The sequence below is a fragment of the Xiphophorus couchianus genome, chromosome 10 (assembly GCF_001444195.1).
Source record: "Xiphophorus couchianus chromosome 10, X_couchianus-1.0, whole genome shotgun sequence".
In the NCBI taxonomy this organism is placed as follows: Eukaryota; Metazoa; Chordata; class Actinopteri; order Cyprinodontiformes; family Poeciliidae; genus Xiphophorus; species Xiphophorus couchianus.
In genome coordinates, this window is record NC_040237.1 from 44,710 (window position 1) to 65,022 (window position 20,313).

Sequence of the window (20,313 nt, forward strand, 5' to 3'; positions counted from 1 at the left end):
TTTGGCCCGTAGATGCACTGTTATATTAACTCTAGTCAACCTAGTTGCAAATTGCAAACAACCTTTTTTCTCCGTTATGTAGGTATAACTTACATTATGCTACTATGCAGGGTATGTTTGCACATCTTATCTTAATATGTACTTAATTTTCAGCTGTAAACTCTAAGATACTTTGTGATAATTAATTAAGTTTATAACAGCAGACAAACAGGAAGATCCAGTAACAGATTAATAATAATGTTTAACCTAAGAGGCAGCCTTGATGACCATATTGTGCTAAAATATGAGGAAGCAGCTGAGTCTCATTCTTTCAATGCAGCTTACTGAAACAGAAAGAATAATGGGCTTGTGCCAACTGTCTGTATATAAAGTATTGTTGCAGTGCAGGTCTGTCACTTGAGATGCTTTTACACCAGAGAGGCACTTAGACAGGTAAAAGCTTCAAATTGATGTTTTTATTTAAGTCTGAGTGAAAAAAAACAACATAGTTTTGACTGGAAATTTTGATGCATTTCTTGATCAACATGAATTCAGATGCTGAAATAGTCTTTTATTTTATATTTTTAAAACAGGTTTGACAAATTTGGAAAAATGGCAGGTCGAATCTTACTGCCTTTACTGCTGCTGTCAGCTACAGGTAAGTAACTACACTGTAAAACTTAATTCAATGCATCTAGTTTAATTTACTCAGAGATGTGAAAGATGCAAACTCTCACATCTCAATATTACAGTGTTTAGATATTTTTACTACACATTTACTGTATTACTAAACCTAATTGATGATCTCATGAACATCACTAAATAATTAAAGTTTAAACATACAAGAACAATTATCATGTAATCGCAACATGATTTTTGCTGCAGAGAAAAAAGAGCTAATTTTGAACTTTCTGTATAAAATGGCTTTATCTTTAAAAGTGACATTTATAATGGTGTAAAATATACAACTGAAGTATTATAGCCTGAACAGCTATAAATATATTCTATTCTCTTTTTAAAATACAACAAAATTAAAAAAACCTACTAAATACATCAGAGAAAAAGAGAGCTTGTATTAATAAGAGTCTAAAGTAATAAATTACAGAACAATCATATCCTAATTTTATATTATACTTTGTTAATTGATAATTCAGTTCACCTGTAATTATATTCCAATCCTGCCAAATTAAAAATGCCAATTTGTTGGCATATTAAATTTTATGTTAAATGATATTTGTTTTATAGCTGGAGTGGCAACGCAAACAACTACAGGTAAGCTGAAAGTTTCTGTCTATCTGTGCATAAATATATATATAATCTCTGACTTTACCTCTAGATATTATTATATCATTATGTTTCCAAGCAGAGCAGGGACTCCTGTTGTAATTATACAGATTTTTCCTTTTTTGTTATGACGTCTGCAGAAGGAATGCAGTGGAACAGGAAATTCTGTTGTACTTTATGTAACCAGATAATCCTAACCCAGAATTAAGTTAATTTTATGAGCTTAGACAGCAGTTTTCCAGGGTGTTTTAAATTTATACTTTTTATACTATAAAAATTTATACTTTTTATAGCATCTGTGCTGCTTCTAGAAACCGTCCAGGTGCTTTAAAAAACAGAAAATACAAGCAGTTTTCTGGCAGTTAGTGTCTGGGTGTTTTGTGTCTGGAAAACAAGCCGGAATAATTTGAATTTTCAACAGAATTCTTCTTCTTTTTCTCTCATATTTATAAAAAAAATATTTTCAATGAAATCTTTGTTGTTGTCTTTTTTATAGCCAGAGTGTTATCTCAGAATCAAAATCGATTAAAAATTTAGACTGTCTTGCCTGTCTTGTCCAAACATCTAATCTTTTAATTGTCTAAGAATACTGCAGGAATAATATTAGAATTTCCAAAACACAAAGTAACAAAATAACCTCCGACATTGTCTTTGCATCAGTTTTTATCAAACTGTGGTCCCAGGACCATTAGTGGTCCATGAGCGCCCCCCAGTGGTCCGCGCGGTACTGCATGTAAACAATGGTTTATTTGCTGTGACTTGAGCTCAAAGTGTGACGCTACAGTTAGCTCACCATAGGATTGTGGTTTAAAATAATAACAAGTGGCTTAACACCCGGTCACAAAAAAAGAAAACTCTCAGGAGGAGCTGCAGAACTTTTGTTTTCAACATTATTATTATACATAACATGCAGCAGGCATACAGATCTAGTTTACTGTGCTGAATGGATATGACTGTGACAAAGCGGTGAGCAGCGCTGCGCCCCACGCTGACTAACTGCATCTTAACACCTAAAATAAATGATTTATGTTGTACTATCTACTGGCTGAAAGAAAGTATTTGTTTTTGCCAAACAACTCAGGTCTGTTTTCTTTTATCATGTTTCTAAATTACAAATAGTCCCAAATAAAGAACTAGTAGTAAAGAACAGGTAAGTAACTACACTGTAAAACTTAATTCAATGCATCTAGTTTAATTTACTCAGACATGTGAAAGATCTCAGTATTACAGTGTTTAGATATTTTTACTACACATTTACTGTATTACTAAACCTAATTGATGATCTCATGAACATCACTAAATAATTAAAGCAGTACAGTTTAAACATACAAGAACAATTATCATGTAATCGCAACATGATTTTTGCTGCAGAAAAAAAAGCTAATTTTGAACTTTCTGTATAAAATGGCTTTATCTTTAAAAGTGACATTTATAATGGTGTAAAATATACGAATGAAGTATTATAGCCTGAACAGCTATAAATATATTCTATTCTCTTTTTAAAATACAACAAAATGAAAAAGGACCCCTACTAAACAATAAGAACCCAAAGTAATAAATTATAGAACAATCATATCCTACTTTTATATTATACTTTGTTAATTGATAATTAAGTTCACCTGTAATTACATTCCAATCCTGCCACACAAGTCAAAAAGGTTTTTATTTATTGACATTTTAAATTTTATGTTAAATATTTGTTTTATAGCTGGAGCGACAACGCGAACTACAGGTAAGCTGAAAGTTTCTGTCTGTCTGTGCATAAATATATATAATCTCTGACTTTACCTCTAGATATTATTACATAATTAGGTTTCCAAAACTGAGCAGGGATTCTTATTGCAATTATACAGATTTTTCCTTATTTGAACAGCCGTTAAAAAACTACAAAACTTACTAAATACATCAGAGGAAAAGAGAGCTTGTATTAATAAGAGTCTAAAGTAATAAATTATAGAACAATCATATCCTAATATTCATAAAGTTTTTATATTATACTTTAACTGATAATTAAGTTCACCTGTAATTACATTCCAAACCTGCCACACAAGTCAAAAAGGTTTTTATTTATTGACAAAAATGAAAATATCCTCATTTAAAAAATGATAGCCATTCCAGTAGTGGATTAAATCGTCTTTACAGGTCATTTTATATTGACACAAATTATCTAAATTTAATGTTAAATGATATCTATGTGTTTTATAGCTGGAGTGACAACTCAACATCAACGCAAGCTGAAAATTTATATCTGTCCGCATACTTCCCGCTTCTTTTTTCATTCTTATTACTAGATAAATAACAGTAAAAAATCATAACTTCATGTTACATTGGGAACATGTTAGTCATTCCAATAAAAGGAATGGGTTGAACCTTGCTACACAAAAAACAAGTCAATTATTATCGATGTTAGTTAAATTAATGTTCATTAAATATGCACATTACATTGGAAAACTGTTTATCATACCAATGAAAATAATGTCCTAAACCTTAAACACGTCTAATTCATTGACATTAATTTTTAAATTAATGTCCAAATATCTTGTTTGTTTCAGAATCTGGGTAAGATGAAAGTTTAAATTGATTAATCCATATCTGTATGTTTTTATAGCTGGAGTATCAACTCAGCGTCAAGGTGAGCTGAAAATTTAGACCCATCTTTCAATAACTTATTCTATTTTTATAATTATTATTAACAGATAATGGTAAATAATTATTACTGTATATTACAATGGGAAATTTTACTCATACCAATGAATGTAGTGGTTTAAACCTTCCTACACAAAAAATGGTCTTTTATTATTGACATTAACTAATTTAATGTTCAATGATGTCTCTCTGTTTTTATAGCTGCAGTGACACCTCAAAGTCAAGGTGAGCTGGAAGTTTAGGACTAAGCTCTTTTTCAAGAAATTATCATATTAAAATTTTGTCCACTTTCAAGTGGGTTTTTCTTTCATTAACTGAGTGGTACCAACCAATTTTTTCCATGTGTGTATATGTATATTTAAATATATGTCAATGTGTGTGTATATATCTCTATGTGCATAAAATATGTTTTATATATGCAGGTTTTGTTTGTTTGTATTAATAACAATAACTTAATGTGCACAAGTATACCTACACATTACATTGGAAAACTGTTTATCATACGAATGAAAATAATGTCCTAAACCTTAAACACGTCTCATTAATGTCAGAAAATTCAGAATCTGAGTAACATGAAAGTTTAAATTGATTAATCCATCTGTCTTTCAGCCTGTCTGTCTAGAAACTATATATTGACGCTTTTAGTATGATGTTATCCAGAAAAGAGTAATTTAATCTCTTGTTTTTTCTAGGACCCCTCTACCCAATTGCTGGAACAATAAGCTATCGATCAGATGATGGAAGCTCACCTGCAATTCCACTCTCACGATCCTTTAACTATTTTGGACAGTCTTACTCTCAGATTTACGTATGTTACTCGACGACTTGAACTTCCAATCACTTCCGTTTTTACTTTAATCATGAAGACAAAATATAAACATTTTTTAAAAGTGTATTAATAGTCATACCTAATTTGGAGCTGTTTTTCTCAGGTGAACCACAACGGAGATCTGACCTTTGTTTCACCATGGTCAAGTTTTACTCCTCAACGTTTTCCGATGTATGGAACCAGAGATGTCATTGCTCCGTTCTGGACTGATTTAGACACCAGAGGAAATGGTGATATCTACTATATTCAGTACACCAGCGGCTCTATTCTCCAACAAGTTACACAGGACATCAATAGATACTTCCCAGCTCTTAACTTTCAGGCCAACTGGATCTTCATAGCAACATGGTATGAAGTTGCCTATTTTCCAATGACTGGAACAGTAAGTGATATGTTTTTAACTACTGGAACCAATTTAAGCAGTGTGCAAATAAAATAAAGCATGTTTAATCATTAAATTCATTCTCAATAAACATATTTGTATTTTCCCCAGCAAACAACCTTTCAGGCAGTCTTGACTACCAATGGCCAATATTCATTTGTGCTGATGAATTATGGCTCAATAGCCTCCATGTCAAGATATGTACAGGTAAGAATTTCAAATAAATGCTTGCTATAAATATGTTTTATTTGCCTTGTCTTGGTAAATGTAAATTTCTCAGAAAAAGAAAATTTTATTTTCTTGTGCACATTCAATTTCCAGGCTGGATACGATACGATCAGTTCCTCTCACCACTTCACCATCCCTGGATCATTCTCTAGTGACGCAACCGGACCTAACTCAACTTTTAGTCTTGGCAGTAATGTCAACGTACCCGGTCGCTGGGCCTTCCGTGTCGATCATGGATCATTAGTCTGTAATTTTAATGGTAGGAGAACCAGTCACTGAGGGTACTTCTTTATAAAAATGAGCACATGTATCATGGAAATACGGGAAAACTTCAATCTGTGTCTCCTGATGGAACAATAGGGTTATTAAAATAAGTGTGTTGAAACTGAAACATCTCTTCAGTTTAATTCTTCCTCTGTAATCTCTTCATTTTAAATACATGTAGTTCTAAATGTGATGTTAGAAACACCACAAACTAACTTGTCAGTAAACCAGCCTTAAAATGACCACTGCTCTTTTCTTTTTGTTTAAAGGTCAACCTGTTCAACTTGGTGACTCTTTCTGGAGTGACAGCACCTGTGCACAGAAATGCACCTGCACCAGAGCAGGGCTGCAATGCTCCAACAATCCCTGCTCCTTCTCCCAAATCTGTCGGCCAGCTGCCTTTCAGTACTCTTGCCAGACTGTGCAAAGACAAACCTGCACCATCAGTGGAGATCCACATTACTACACATTTGACAACTCAGTGTTTCACTTTCAAGGCACATGCACTTACGTTCTGTCAGAGCAGAGTCAGAACGGACTGCCCTACTACAGAGTGGAGGGGAAGAACGAGCATCGCGGCAGCACTCGTGTTTCATGGACACGGCTTGTCAAAATCTTTGTTCATGATGAAACTATTGAGCTGGTTAAAGGACATTATGGAGAGGCTAAGGTAACAAGAGTCTCTTAGTTACTTTAACATATACCATGTATTTTTTCCTTGGTTTATATTTGTAACTACTTTATTGTTGCCATCCTTACAGGTCAATGGAAGCTTTGCTACAGCTCCATTTTCTCTCAGAAACGGCTCTATCCAGGTTTATCAGTCAGGTTTCTCTGTGATCGTCAGCACTGACTTTGGCCTGATGGTGTCTTATGACATGTATTCATATGTCCAGATAGCTGTGCCCTACACTTACCAAAATAGCACATGTGGGCTCTGTGGAAACTTCAACAATCGCCCTGAGGATGACTTTCAAACCCGTCAGGGTGAAGTGGTGAGCTCTGATGTGGTTTTTGCCAACAGCTGGAAAGCTGCTGGAGATGATGAGCCTGGCTGTGAGGTTCATTGTTCAGGTCTGGCCTGTGCTGGCTGCACAGCAGCTCAGACAGCACTGTACAGAAACTCTGCCCACTGTGGTATTCTTGAGAACAGCACTGGACCGTTTGCTGCATGCCATCAACGACTCCCTACAGGATCTTTTGTGGACAGCTGTGTGTATGATCTCTGTGTCAGTGGAGGGTATCAACCCATTCTGTGCCAAGCCCTAAATGTCTACTCAAGTCAGTGTCAACAAAATGGGATCCAGCCACAAAGCTGGCGGAGTTCTGGCTTCTGTGGTATGTCTGCCAGTCAGTCACAATTATTTTGAAATATAAGTGATGTTAAATATTGAGAGTTTGAGAATAAATGTTTCTTGTGTTTAGAAATCCCCTGCCCAGCCAATAGCCACTATGAGGCCCAGGGTACAGGATGTCCATCTACATGTGTCAACCCCAATTCCACCAACAACTGCCCCCTCCCGAATCAAGAGAGCTGTGTCTGCAATTCAGGCTACCTCCTGAGTGGAGGGGTCTGTGTCCCTCATTCTGACTGTGGCTGCAGCTTTGAGGGTCACTACTACCGCTCAGGAGAAACTGTCATACTGGATGCAGACTGTGGGAGGCGCTGTACATGCAGCTATGGCTCCATGACTTGCAGCTCTCACAGCTGTGGCCAACATGAGTCCTGCAGGGTGCAGGATGGAGTAAGAGGTTGCAGACCAAACAGCTTTGCAACATGTTGGATAAGAGGACCAGGATCATATAATACATTTGATGGAGTGATGTACCAGTACCCAGGAGCATGTCGCCTGACCCTTGCCAAAGTTATGGGGTTCTCTAATCATTCGCACTTCATGGTCACTGTGGAAAAAGTTCCTCAGGGGTCACAGGGTTTCTCTAATGTGCTAAGGTTTGAGGCAGAGGGAACACAAGTTGCTATTGAGATGGCAAGTAGAAGCACTGTGAAGGTGAGTGACAGAAATCATTTTCTGCCAATAAAACGAATAGATAACATGTTTGAAGACTATTACAACAAACTGTTTGATAAAATTTCAAACACTAAACAAATGTCATAAAAAGCATAACTTTTAGAGTTAGTCTGCAATGCATTACAACCAGGACATGGGGTTATTACAATTATAATTTCCAAACCTTTTATGCAGCATTAAGCTCAATTGTATTCTACTTCAGCCTGATTCAAAAGTTTGCATCATACTGTAAGTTTCAGATTTTGCTAACAATTTTAGAGGAAGCAATTGATCGTAAAAGGAATATTCACAGGCAATGATGATGGTCAGCCTGTGCAAGAGGAGTGTCTGAAAATTAATACTAATAAAGAAGAGTGAATAAGATCCTTGATGTAACTATGTTATCAAAACGTCTTGATGAAACTTAGTGTACATATTGCATATTGTGAGATTATACAATTAATACATTGAAAACACTTTTTTATGAGTAAAAATTATGTTTTAGAAGCTTTCTCTAGTGAGAAGCAATGCAAAATTTGATTTCTCCATGCATTTGTAATATTTCGAACATCTACCCCAAAAACTTTTCTAAAGTTTTTTTTGTTATGTGTTATAGGTTGATGGCCAACTGACCAGACTGCCATTCAGCTCTGGATCCAACAGAATCCGCATCTTCCAAAGCAGCACTCACAGTGTCATCCTTCGCACAGCCTTTGGCGTAACTCTGCAGACTGTCTGGCCTCATTTTGTGCGTCTCACTGCACCAGGTGTCTACAGTGGTTTATTAGGTGGACTTTGTGGAAACTACAATGCTGACCAGAATGACGATTTCCGTACACCCAATGGTACTCTAGTCAGTGACTCCCAGATGTTTGGGGACAGTTGGCGAGATGGCTCCCTGGCAGATCACTGTGTGGAAAGCAGACCTCGTAATCCTGCAACCAATTTCAGTTCCAGTGAGTACTGTGGAGTTCTTACTTCACCCACTGGGCCCTTTACATCATGCTGGGCTGCAGTGAACCCCTGGCAGCAGGTAGATGCATGTGTAGAAATCCTCCAAGGCTCCAGAGATCCAGCATCAACGCTGTGTGAGGTCCTCCGAGATTATGGACTGATGTGTCAACATAACGGTGGATCCTTGGGACAGTGGAGGAATGCAACTGGCTGTGGTAAGTTGTAGAACCACATTTGATAGAGATGCCTTTGAAATGAATACATTAATGATCACCTTTTACTTCTTTCCCCTTTTGCGCCCCCAACAGAACTAACCTGTCCACCAAACAGTCATTATGAACTCTGTGGAAGTTCATGTCCGTCTTCCTGCCCCAGCCTCTCCTTCCCCTTCACCTGTGACACTCAGTGCCAGGAGGGATGCCAGTGTAATGATGGGTTTGTCCTCAATGGTAACCAGTGTGTGCCTCCAACATCCTGTGGATGCTTTCATGATGGACGATATCGGCAAGCTGGAGAACAGTTCTGGGATGGAGAAGCATGTCAGAGCTTTTGCACCTGTAATGGTGTAACTGGTATAGCCCAATGTTCCCCAAATTCATGTGGACCTCAGGAGTCCTGCCATGTTGTGGGGGGTGAGTTTGGCTGCCATCCCAACCCTCATGGCACCTGCTCGGCCTCTGGAGACCCTCACTACCTGACCTTTGATGGCAAGGCCTATGACTTCCAGGGAACCTGCCGCTATGTTCTGGCAACAGTTTGCAATGACACTCTGAACCCTCATCAGTTTTCTGTGAAAGCAAAGAATGAACCGTGGTTTGGACTGCCAGTTTCTATCACGGCTGAAGTTCTTGTTGATGTCTTGGGCTATGAAGTGCGTATGTCGAGAGGCAACATTGGTACTGTGGAGGTAAGTCAGGCTGTCTCTGATGGAAGATTGCTAAATATTTAAAGCTGTTTAAAGTAGATTGGAAATTACTTTTGCAAAGTACTTTTCAAAGCCAAAACATTTCTTCTTGGTATATTACCAAACAGCTGTTCAGTTCTTAAATTTCCATATCAGTAATAGTCCAGAAAAATCAGTTGTGTGTCTCCCATGAAAAACCTTTTTTCTTCACAGGTGAATGGAATCACAAGAAACCTGCCCATTGTTTTCAATGGAAGCCTGTCAATTTTTGGAAGTGGATCTCAAACATTTGTCAACGCAGCTTTTGGACTGAGCGTCATGTATGATGGAAGTAGCACAGTGTCCATTTCGGTGCCCCCAAGCTACAGGTAGCCTATCTAATTTTCAACACAACTTTAATTTAAATATTTTCTTCAATCCTACAGTTATTGAATTAATGCCTTTTTAGAACTGTAAAAAGAGAATATCATCATTGTCTGTTTCATTGTCATTTAGTGTTCAAAATTTCAATTCAGTCTTTCTTATCTTGATCAGAGGAAACATGTGTGGACTTTGTGGAAACTTCAATGGAAATCCAAATGATGATTTCCACACTCCAAGTGGAGCATCATCCAACTCAGCAGATGCTTTTGGGGCAGCTTGGAAGGTTCCTGGGAACTACACCTGTAGTGACGGCTGTGGCTCTTCATGCGCACAATGCAATGATGACCGATCTGCCAGGGCCCAGTGTGAGGTGATCCGGGCAGCTGACGGCCCATTCAGCTTCTGCCACGAGGAGGTGGATCCAGCACCATATTTCAGTGACTGCGTCTTTGATGTCTGCGTGTCGGGAAATCGAGGCAGTGATCTCCTGTGCAGGGCTCTAGAGACATACGTCAGTGCCTGTCAGTCTGCTAATGTCCGAATCTACCCTTGGAGGCAAAACACCACTTGCAGTGAGTATGGAAGGCAATGTGCTATTAAAGTAATCAATCAAACAAGCATCTTCCTCAAAAGACTCTCAAAATATGTGATTTCCTATGTTTGTACTTGTTTTAACCAACTTGTCATCCTTTTTTCCCTCACCTGTAAAGGAATGGTCTGCCCAGCCAACAGCCATTATGAGCTGTGTGGAACAGACTGTGGCCACACCTGTGCCAGCAGCATTGATGCTGCCTGTGACCATGTTTGCTCTGAGGGATGTTTTTGTAATGAAGGTTTTTCCAGGAGTGGAACAAGCTGTGTCCCTGTGGAGAGCTGTGGCTGTCAGCATGATGGCTTCTACTTCAATGTAGGTCATTTCAATTTACTATATTCTTGATAAATTAGCTTAGAATCAAGACTCTTGCTGAATGGCTTTGAAGAAAGAAACATCATTGAGGTGTTGCATTTTAAGTAAACAACTCACACATAATGTCACCTTGTGTGACATCACAGCAAAAGCAAAAGACAACATTTCAAAAAGATAGTTTAGTAGACCTTCACAAGTCTCCTTGGGTAAAATTTCTTGGTATCTGAAAGTGTCATTTTCACCTATTCTGATAATTACATGCAAGGACGGTTCTGTCTCACAAAGACAAAAGAAGATGCTGTCTGAGGCTGGGCTTAAAGGCACACAGATGAGAAGCAGCCAATAGTCCAAAATTAGCCTTAAGGACAGAATATAGTTTTCAAATGCAACCCAACAAAGGAAAGCAAATGAGAATTGACAGGTGCCCTTCACCAAATAAAATGGTCTTAACATGGAATTAACACATATTTTCAGACATCAGCCAGAAGGTTTTAAGGTTGTAGGTTCAATTCTAACTTCCACCTTTTACACATCAATGCGCTCTTGGATCGTTATTTGTTTACCGATCTTTGAATTGGTGCATGAATGTATGAACATTAGTCAGTGTGATTGGGTGAATGTGGCTATAGTGTGAAGTTCTTTGAGTGCTCCCTATGACTAGAAAAACACTAAAATTCATTCCTTTTCTATTTACCTTTTGAAGTTTTCATAGATTTACAGAAATTAGCATTAGAACATTTACTATGATTACACTGTAGCTATTTGGGTGGTACGTGCTTTCAAGTCAAAACTCAAGTATGAGGATAGACTATATATATCGTCTCCATCTTTTGTTTGGCACCCACATTGGAAATTCTTCCAGTGATTGACAAAAGCCTCAACTGACAGGAAGGAGTGGAAACTTGGTTATCAGGTTCTGCATGATGCAGTTTTACAACTATGATTTCAGACAGAGAAGCATTGCGGTAGTGCATTCCTTATTACCTCAAGGTTCATATATTCATAATGTTGTCACACAACCTCATATTTTCATTTGTTTCTCATCTTGCAGGCCGGTGAGTCCTTCTGGACAGACAGTTGCTCCCAACGGTGTGAATGTCAAGCGCCCAATGTCCTGATCTGCAGTCCCTCATCATGCACTCCTACACAAGAGTGCACCATCAGAGATGGCCAGCTGGGCTGTTACGACGCCATGTCTACCTGTACTGTATTGGGTGACCCACACTACATCACCTTCGATGGAGCCCTAACTCATTTCCAGGGATCATGCTCTTACGTCATCACTGAAAGCTTGAGACACAGCAACAATGACACTCAGTACAAAGTCGTGGCCACGAACAAGCACAGAGGAAACAACTTTGTGTCTTTCGTGTCATCAGTTGATATATTCCTCTCAAATCATCCAGAGAGTGCTCATGTCAGACTCGGACCGAACAAGAGAGTGAAGGTAAACTTTATTTTAAGTTCACAATAAAAACAGTTTTTGTCTTAAAATCTTTGGTCTTACTCTATGAACTCTCCTCATAACAGGTAAATGGAGCTGAGGTTTCTCTTCCCGCTAATGCAGGAACTTTTGGTCAGGTGATGTGGCAGGGAAGTTACATAGTGTTTAATGCTGCTGATGTCGTAGTCCAGTTTGATGGCTCTAGTACTTTACTGGTCAGGATGGGCCGCAACTATAAGAACAGAGTCAGTGGAATGTGTGGGAACTTCAATGGTGATCCCAATGATGACAAAGTTTTGCCCAATGGTACTTTGGCCCAAAACGACAACCAGTTTGGCCACAGCTGGAAATCAGAGACAAGCCAAGAAGGGTGAGCTCATGCTCCATTTATTTGCGTTTACCTGATAAAATTTCAACAATTGCAAACGTTTGTGCATGTCTGCTGTCTCTAAAATCTTTTAAATGTCTAACGACTTTTCTAGATGTGGATCCACTGATCAGAGAAGTGGTGATGGACTAAGTGACTGCCGCTTCATAGAAGAATACACAGAACTCTGCAGAGTCATCACCAACACCAGTGGCCCATTCAGTTCTTGTCACCTGCATTCAAACCCCCAACCATTTTTCACTTCCTGTGTTTACGATCTCTGCCTCTACACGCCAGCCAATGGCATGCTGTGTTCTGCTGTCTCTGCTTATGAGAAAACCTGCACCAATTTGGGCCTTAGCATCCCCAACTGGCGCTCTCCTTTGCGTTGTGGTATGCTTGTTTTGCTCAATAAATTATCACAACAATGAGTTATTAATTGATTTTATGCAATGTTTGTTTTGAAACTTTCTTGGCCTTTTCTGATGTATTTGATTCAGCTGAGACTGACCCCTGTGAACAGCTGGACTGTGCAGAGTATGAGTGGTGTGGTAAGAAAAATGGTGTGTACGGCTGCTTCTGTGACGAGCAACATCATCGACCCAACAATGAGAGCTACGGTAAGTGCAACACCTTTTAAACCTTCTGTTTTTCATATGAAGAACTGTAATGATAGTCACGTTCCAAACTGTTGGTGTTCATGTTTGAAGCATAATCTTAGTTTTCCTGCATCAGTTGGTTTAGTTGGTCACAAAACCTCAAATTTGTTTCTCCTTCTGATGAGCAGACTCAAACATTGAATGCTCCAGCAGTTCTGGCACCATGTCAGTATCTCGCTGCCAGCTGTTTGAAGCGGGCTTCCACACCAGCGCTCTCCATCTCCATGACAGCTCTTGCAATGGGACTCTCCAGGACGGACGACTCATCTTCCATTTTGACAATGACGACCATCTGTGTGGGACAGCTCTTAGGGTAACGTTCATGAATTGGAACATCTTCTTTAAAGCGTCCAATATGTTACTTAACTTGATTGATAGCATTCTGTCATTTCACTGTTTAGAGCAATGGAACTCACTTCATGTATGAGAACACTATTCAAGGGCATGTGGATCCTCATGGAGGTTTAATCAGCCGTGAGAGGAATCTTCATCTGGATTTCTCCTGTGTTTACCCTCTGGCTCAGGCTCTGTCAATGGCTGTGGGCATCAACCCTGTGGAGAGGTGATCATACCATTTTCTCCCTGTGGTTCCTTTGACCATTATGTCCATGACCATTATGTCTATAGCCAGTTATTGGTTATTTTTTCTTTGCAATGGAATCCTGTAAGCAAATTGGGTGTGAGATTATCAGGTGCATTTAACTGGATGGTCACATTAAATGTTTCTTCTGCAGCATTTTGAGGAAGAAGCTTCCTGTTGGCACTGGGTCGTATAGTGTGAGGATGATCCCCTATGAGGATGAAGGTTTCCACTTCCCCTTGAGCACTAATGGAAACATAGAACTGGAAGTTGATCAAATGTTTTACATGGAGGTGCGAACAGAAGGGGTGGATCAGCGCCAGTTTGCCACAGTTCTGGACTCTTGTTGGGCCACGCCAGTCAACCAAGCAAACTACCCTGTCCGCTGGAATCTCATTGCTTCGCAGTCAGTGACACCATCTTGTTGTTCTTTATAATTTAATGCAGGGTCTTCTTGCTGTCAGTCTAACTGATGCATCTGCTTCTGCTTCACAGGTGTCCTAATCCAGAAGATGGAACCGTAGAGGTGATTCAGAACGGTGTCTCCACTGTGTCTCGTTTCTCCTTCAGGATGTTCACCTTCACCAACCACACACAGATTTACTTGCACTGCAGTGTCCACTTGTGTCTTTTGAGAAGCAACAACTGCAGAGCTGTAAGTTTTATCGTGTGCTTTTTGTGGCTATATTGTATATACTGAAGTTGCGAACCTTTAATGTTGCTGTTTTAATTTTTTTTTCCAGCATTGCTACCCGGGTTCCCACACTCTATTCAAGAGGGACGTATCTTACCATGACTCTTCAGCTCTGTCAATTGGACCACTGGTGCTTGTGGCACAACCAAACACTGGTAAAGTTCTATCATATCTCCATTGTTTTCTAATTACAAAAATTATATTCCAATTGATTGACAAAATCTATGCATCTCTCTTTTTTATATAGGTGGACTAATCCAAAGAAATGGTGTGAATCAACAGATATCGACGTCAGATGGTACAGGCCATCTGGCATCAATTGTTACCCTGATTGTCAGTTTGCTGATGACCAGAATTCTGGTCAATTAATATCAAAGAATAATCACACTTTGAAATCCAATAAATGTTGTTATTTATGATTCATAATGTTAAGAGGTGTTTTCTGGGTTTTGGTTTGTACTCGTAATTAGGCGAGAAACAGAAGTAAGTTTGCTTTTCTAACATCTGGTGCACCGTTGTGTTTTAGACCATTTGTGGGATCAATAATGTTCAGTTGTCTTGTGGGATTTTTTAAAAATCAATTATTTTTGCTACTATCACAGGATATGAAATTTTAACTCTTTTGGATATGAAGTTACATATAAGTATATGAAGTTAATGTTTGAAGGAATGATCTCGAAGTGTCAAACTGAATGAAATGAAGTATTGTCTAATTTTTGTTTTATGCGGTGGAAGATATATTTACTTGATTATAAAACGGATTAATAAAAAAATTCAAATGAATTTTATTGTGTACTTTTCATGTTTTTTCCTGATAAAAGCCTTAAGTTGTCCATTTTGTGTATGACATATTCTGTATTATATTCTCCCCAGGTTAGGATCTTAACGTTTTGTTTTTATGGTATGACTTTCAACCTAAACAGTTGTAAAAATGAGTTAGTAAATAATCACCAATAATATCCTTGGAACATAAAATTTAAGACACACTTTGAAGGACTAGGGTCAGGGATCACAATCATCCCTCATAAATCCTGTGAGGTCTTACAAGTTTTCTACTTTGTGGAACATCAGTAGCTCTTAACTGGGGTCTGTCACAACCAGGGGTGAAACCAGGCTGCTTATCCAGGAATCTTTCCATATTGGGCTGATGGAGGGGTGATCAATGTGCCGACTGACCTGCGTTCTCCATGAGGACTCCCAACCTGGTGAGGCGGATGTTCTACTGGTAGTTCTGGGTGCTACGTTTCCCCATCAGATACTGTTTCCCTGCATCTCAGCACCGGCAAGCAGCAAAAAAGGCGTTCACTTGTTTAGGGCTCTTTCAGGGTGGGATCCTACAGACACAGTGAAAACTCACGGTGTTTCAGTGAAGTAGACCTACTTTTTTGCTAGTCTGTTCTCATCAGAAACCCTGATCTGTATAGATAGATTGATTGATAGGTATGTATTAGGGGTGCAACAAACATGTGAACAACAAAATAATAAAACTGAATAAAAATGATCACATAACATTTGCATAACATCAAAAATTGTACACAGTAACATATCTGCACAAAATACCAGCAATTCAGTCACTGTAGATAGAGATCTTGTGGACAATTAGCATGCGCTCCATTTTGATTTGAAAACAGTACAGTTAGCTGCTAGCTTAGCCGAATATAAAATTGCGCCATACAATAAAATACAACTAGGCCTGTCGCGATAAACGATAAATCGATTAATCGTACGATGAATTAAAACTATCGATGTCATTTCAATTATCGGCATTATCGTCTCTTCCGGCCTTTTTCTCTTTCTGTTGATGACACCTAATGAAAAAAAGCTCAACTCCGGTGCTCTCCACTGACCCTCCTTTCTCATTTCCTCAGTGTAAAGCCCAGCGCAGACTACACGATCTTAGAGCTGTCCGCCGATTGTCGGCCCATTTTTAAAACCTGACAGACCACACATTAGCCGACAGAAATCCTTGGTATAACAGTTCAATCGGGTTCGTTCCTGCCGTGTGGTGTCCAACAATGGGCACAAAATAATGGCTACAAGTCCAGTGAACTAATTTTAAAACCAGACATTAATTAATGCTTTGCTACAGTCTACCTGCAATGCATGTGGCTAGTGTCAGTCCTGACTTAATGAAAATCATTATAACCTATTTATGTCACGTTAACAAAAAACAGCTGAAAAGTTACCAGGTTTATCAACTGCGGTAGCAATTTTGCTCCAACTCCTCCTCTTGTCATTTCTATATTATTTGCATGTTGAATAAACATTAATGTTGTTTCCACGTCCGCTGGACTTCGGGTTGCGCCGTGTCAGCTGTTTGGGATTCCCCGACGTAATTTCCCCTCAGAAAACACGGAGGAGAATCCTCGCTTTCTGATTGGCTACCTGTCACATTCAACAGGCTGCGTTAAGATCCCAGTCGGGGAAAACCCCTGATTTGGATCGGAGAGGCAACGACTATCTACCGTAACACACCACACAATTTTAGAAAGACCAACGTTTTAAGATTGTCATAAGGGGAAAAATAGGAGCAAAAAATCATGTAGTGTGAATTATTGCATCAGGTAGTCGATGTGCCCATTTTCTCTATTTTACTGATGGGCAACATAATATACACACTTCATAATCTGCACTCTTTTGGTTGAATGCAGTATTTATTTCCATTTTGGCTTTATGTTGTTTAGTTTTTATCAAGTACATTTTTTGTTAATGGAGACTGAGAATCCATTTTGTTTTTGGTTGTTTTGTTTATTTTGTTTATCAGCTCCAGTGTTAAATATTCTTTTGAAAATAATGTGTATCTATCTTTGGCAGGAAATCACATGCATGATTACGTCATTTCCATTAAATCAGTGTAAAAAGGTCTTCAAACAATATTATCGTTTATCGCAATAATTTTTTGAGACAATTAATCGCTCAGCAAAATTTGCTATCGTGACAGGCCTAAATACAACTAACAGCCAAACATGGCTAAAACATACCAAAACGCATAAAACACAACATAATATTGGTATCTTTTAGTTCTGAAGTACTCTGACATGACTAAAATATTATATTTTACCTCGTTTCGAGCAATCCTGTGCCAAAGAGCAGACCCACAGTTCCAATGACTGCTATTCAACACCAGCGACAGCAGATGGCGCCATTTCACTCCCAATCTATATTACATGTATTTACAGAAACATCGAGAGTTTGAAAGAGATCATTTACATTTACAGCAAAACACAAGCTAGTGTAGCAGCCAACAGAATAAATACTTACAATTTATCATTTCTGTGTTGAAATATCAACAACAGATTTTTATCATCAACCTGTTTCAACTCAAACGTTTGGCATTGTGTTTGTAATAAACAGTTCGCAACTGTATTAAAATCTAAATATATTTACATTTTATAAATTTACATTTAAAATGAGGAGCAGACCAACCAGAGGTAATAAAACTGCGCCATCTTATGGCCATAAGTTCAGACTGCATAGTTGAACAACAGTTTAACACAACAGCCAAATTAGTCAGCTTCATCCCTCATGTTATTTTTGGAGCCTTGCAATGAAGTACAGGGGCTGAAAGCCTCTAACACGCTGTAATATTTCTTGTTTTTCAATTTTGACACACATTTTGTTCTCCTTAGGTTAACCTACTTTTGTTCCTTACTAACTTCTTGTATTATTTCCTAATAAAATTTTTATCTTAGATTGTATGTTTATTATTTGTGAAGCATTATATTCTGGATTTGCTGCATCTTTGGTTTTTATTGTGTTGTATTTTTCCACCAGTTTTTATCAGGAGCCTGGATCTATTTTATGATACTTCATACCTTCACACCATATGACAGCAAAGCTGCATTCTGCATCACATTATCACAGGTTACCATTGTGCAGAACAAGGAAGTGCAATGACTGGTCAATCCAGAAGCACTGCAAACCACATGACTGGCATAATAAATAACCTAAAAGTGGCATTTCTAATAATTATAATTTATAAAAAAATCAAATCCCTGCACCAATAAAATGATAGAAGTCTTAACAAAACTATTGTTTCAGCTAAGTATTGATTTTGCTGTGCTTCTTTTTTATTTTACTGTACTTATTTTATGTGATTGAACTGGTCTTTAAAGCTGGGGTGTCCAAACTTTTTGCCATGTGTGCCAAAACTTTAGCCTTAAAAGTAGTCGCTGGCCAAAAAATAACAACCTAAAATCAAGCAAATAAAGTAGCCAGATATTTATTCTAGATCCAAAACCTGAAAGGGATTTTTACAACAGTGTATTAGGACTCTTGTAGATAGAAAAATAGGAGTAAATTTCTGTCAAAAACTCAGGAATTTTGTGATTAATCTCTTAAACTTGTACATTTTGATATTTGAAATTCAAAAATTTCAGTGTTGCAAATACAGAATCATGAAGGTGGAGCCAGGATGATTCTGCATATTTCTTTTTCACCCCCAGAGAATTAAAATTTTGGCACTTTTGTTGAGCAACTTGTGTTAAGAGTGTGATACACCATAAAGTGGGAGATTTTAATCATCACTTGGTTGTATAGTCAAGAAAATCTGTTCAAAAGTATAAGCCACCACATAAATTATTAGTATTGCAATGCATTATATATGTTTTTTTTTTAAGAAATTGACTGAAATACCATGTCAAATCAAAAAGAAAAAAAAAGGAACCAAAATGTCGACAGCGTTTCACCAGGAGGCCTAATGATGAACCCCGCCCCCTCGCTCCTCAGACAGTTTGGGGAAGAAGGCGACGGTCGTTCCTTCATTCACTGGAGCTATTCATGTTTACAGGCTTTCCACTCAGAAGAAAGGAGAAGCAGAGACATCCATAAACATCATTTGTTACAGTTGTTTCAATCCAGCTGAGACGCGTAACAAGAGCAACAGCACAGCTTCAATGCACAATATCTAAACTGTACTAAACCACAGTATAACTCCAATTCTTAGACAAATATCACAAAACTGCAAAAACACACAATCGTACCAAGTATTTTTAGCCTTTTTTAGACAAAACATACTACAGAGCGGCCAAATTAGTCAGTTTTCATATAGTCTTGAGGGCCACAGTCTTTTTCCTACTTTAAAATACAGATTTTCTTTTACACCACCCTGGAATAAATTGAAATCAGAATATATTTATAAAACAAAAACATGGAGTCAGATTTTTTTGTATGCTCTTTCTTAATAGCAAACATTTGTGGTCTCACTTTCAATAAAGTTAAAATAAAAAATGACTCATAAAAGAGAAATAATGATATTCATTTTTTTAAAAGTACAGAATTTCACTGAGTACAACTATATCATCTATAACATTTTAATGTAGTGCTACTTTTTCTAGAATTATTGACAGTGGAATGGCACTAGTAATATACAGTTTATATCAGAGTTGTCCAAAGTGCGGTCTGGGGGCCATTTTTGGCCCTTGCATTTATTTTTGTTGTTCCCAATTTAAGAATGATCCACTGAACTTGTCCAGGACAGGTGGTTGATTTGTGTAAAATTACTACCGATAGAATTTTTTCTTAGAATGGAAAATGTTAAGTACAATAAAAACTGTTTGTGTTCTTATAACCCAGGTTTTATGATAAGAACCATGTTGATTCAGAGACTTTTACTGAAAAGCAAACTTTGCTGCACCCAAATCAGCTTTTATTGAATTTATTAAATCGTTTTGAAAGAGTTACCCAAATCCTATTCCTGTAACTGAGGATAAATTTGTTCAATTTTGCCCAAAACAATTTGAAAACTAATTTTCTTTCTTTTAATGCAGCAAAAATACTTTTTCTGTTTGGGTCTTCTATGGATAACATCCATTACCTACA

The 20,313-nt window shown here is 37.9% G+C and overlaps 1 protein-coding gene and 1 long non-coding RNA gene across 2 annotated transcripts; one reads left to right on the forward strand and one right to left on the reverse strand.

Annotated features, from left to right (window-relative positions):
• The first annotated feature begins 327 nt into the window (after positions 1-327).
• LOC114151681 (alpha-tectorin-like) lies at positions 328-15,276 on the forward strand. The gene is made up of 26 exons (XM_028029027.1): positions 328-432; positions 573-637; positions 1,225-1,251; positions 2,972-2,995; positions 4,602-4,717; positions 4,842-5,120; positions 5,232-5,327; positions 5,442-5,607; positions 5,882-6,282; positions 6,374-6,950; positions 7,038-7,621; positions 8,238-8,790; positions 8,884-9,482; positions 9,693-9,847; positions 10,014-10,414; positions 10,553-10,749; positions 11,801-12,196; positions 12,280-12,563; positions 12,676-12,953; positions 13,061-13,180; positions 13,348-13,532; positions 13,621-13,781; positions 13,954-14,205; positions 14,295-14,454; positions 14,543-14,648; positions 14,741-15,276. The coding sequence occupies exons 2-26, from the start codon at positions 592-594 to the stop codon at positions 14,860-14,862; spliced, it is 6,285 nt and encodes a 2,094-aa protein (XP_027884828.1). The 5' UTR covers positions 328-432; positions 573-591; the 3' UTR covers positions 14,863-15,276.
• LOC114151683 (uncharacterized) lies at positions 15,068-17,653 on the reverse strand. The gene is made up of 2 exons (XR_003596984.1): positions 17,555-17,653; positions 15,068-15,827 (listed from the first exon to the last, which is right to left on the reverse strand). It is a non-coding gene; the product is annotated as an uncharacterized LOC114151683 (long non-coding RNA).
• Positions 17,654-20,313: the final 2,660 nt, after the last annotated feature.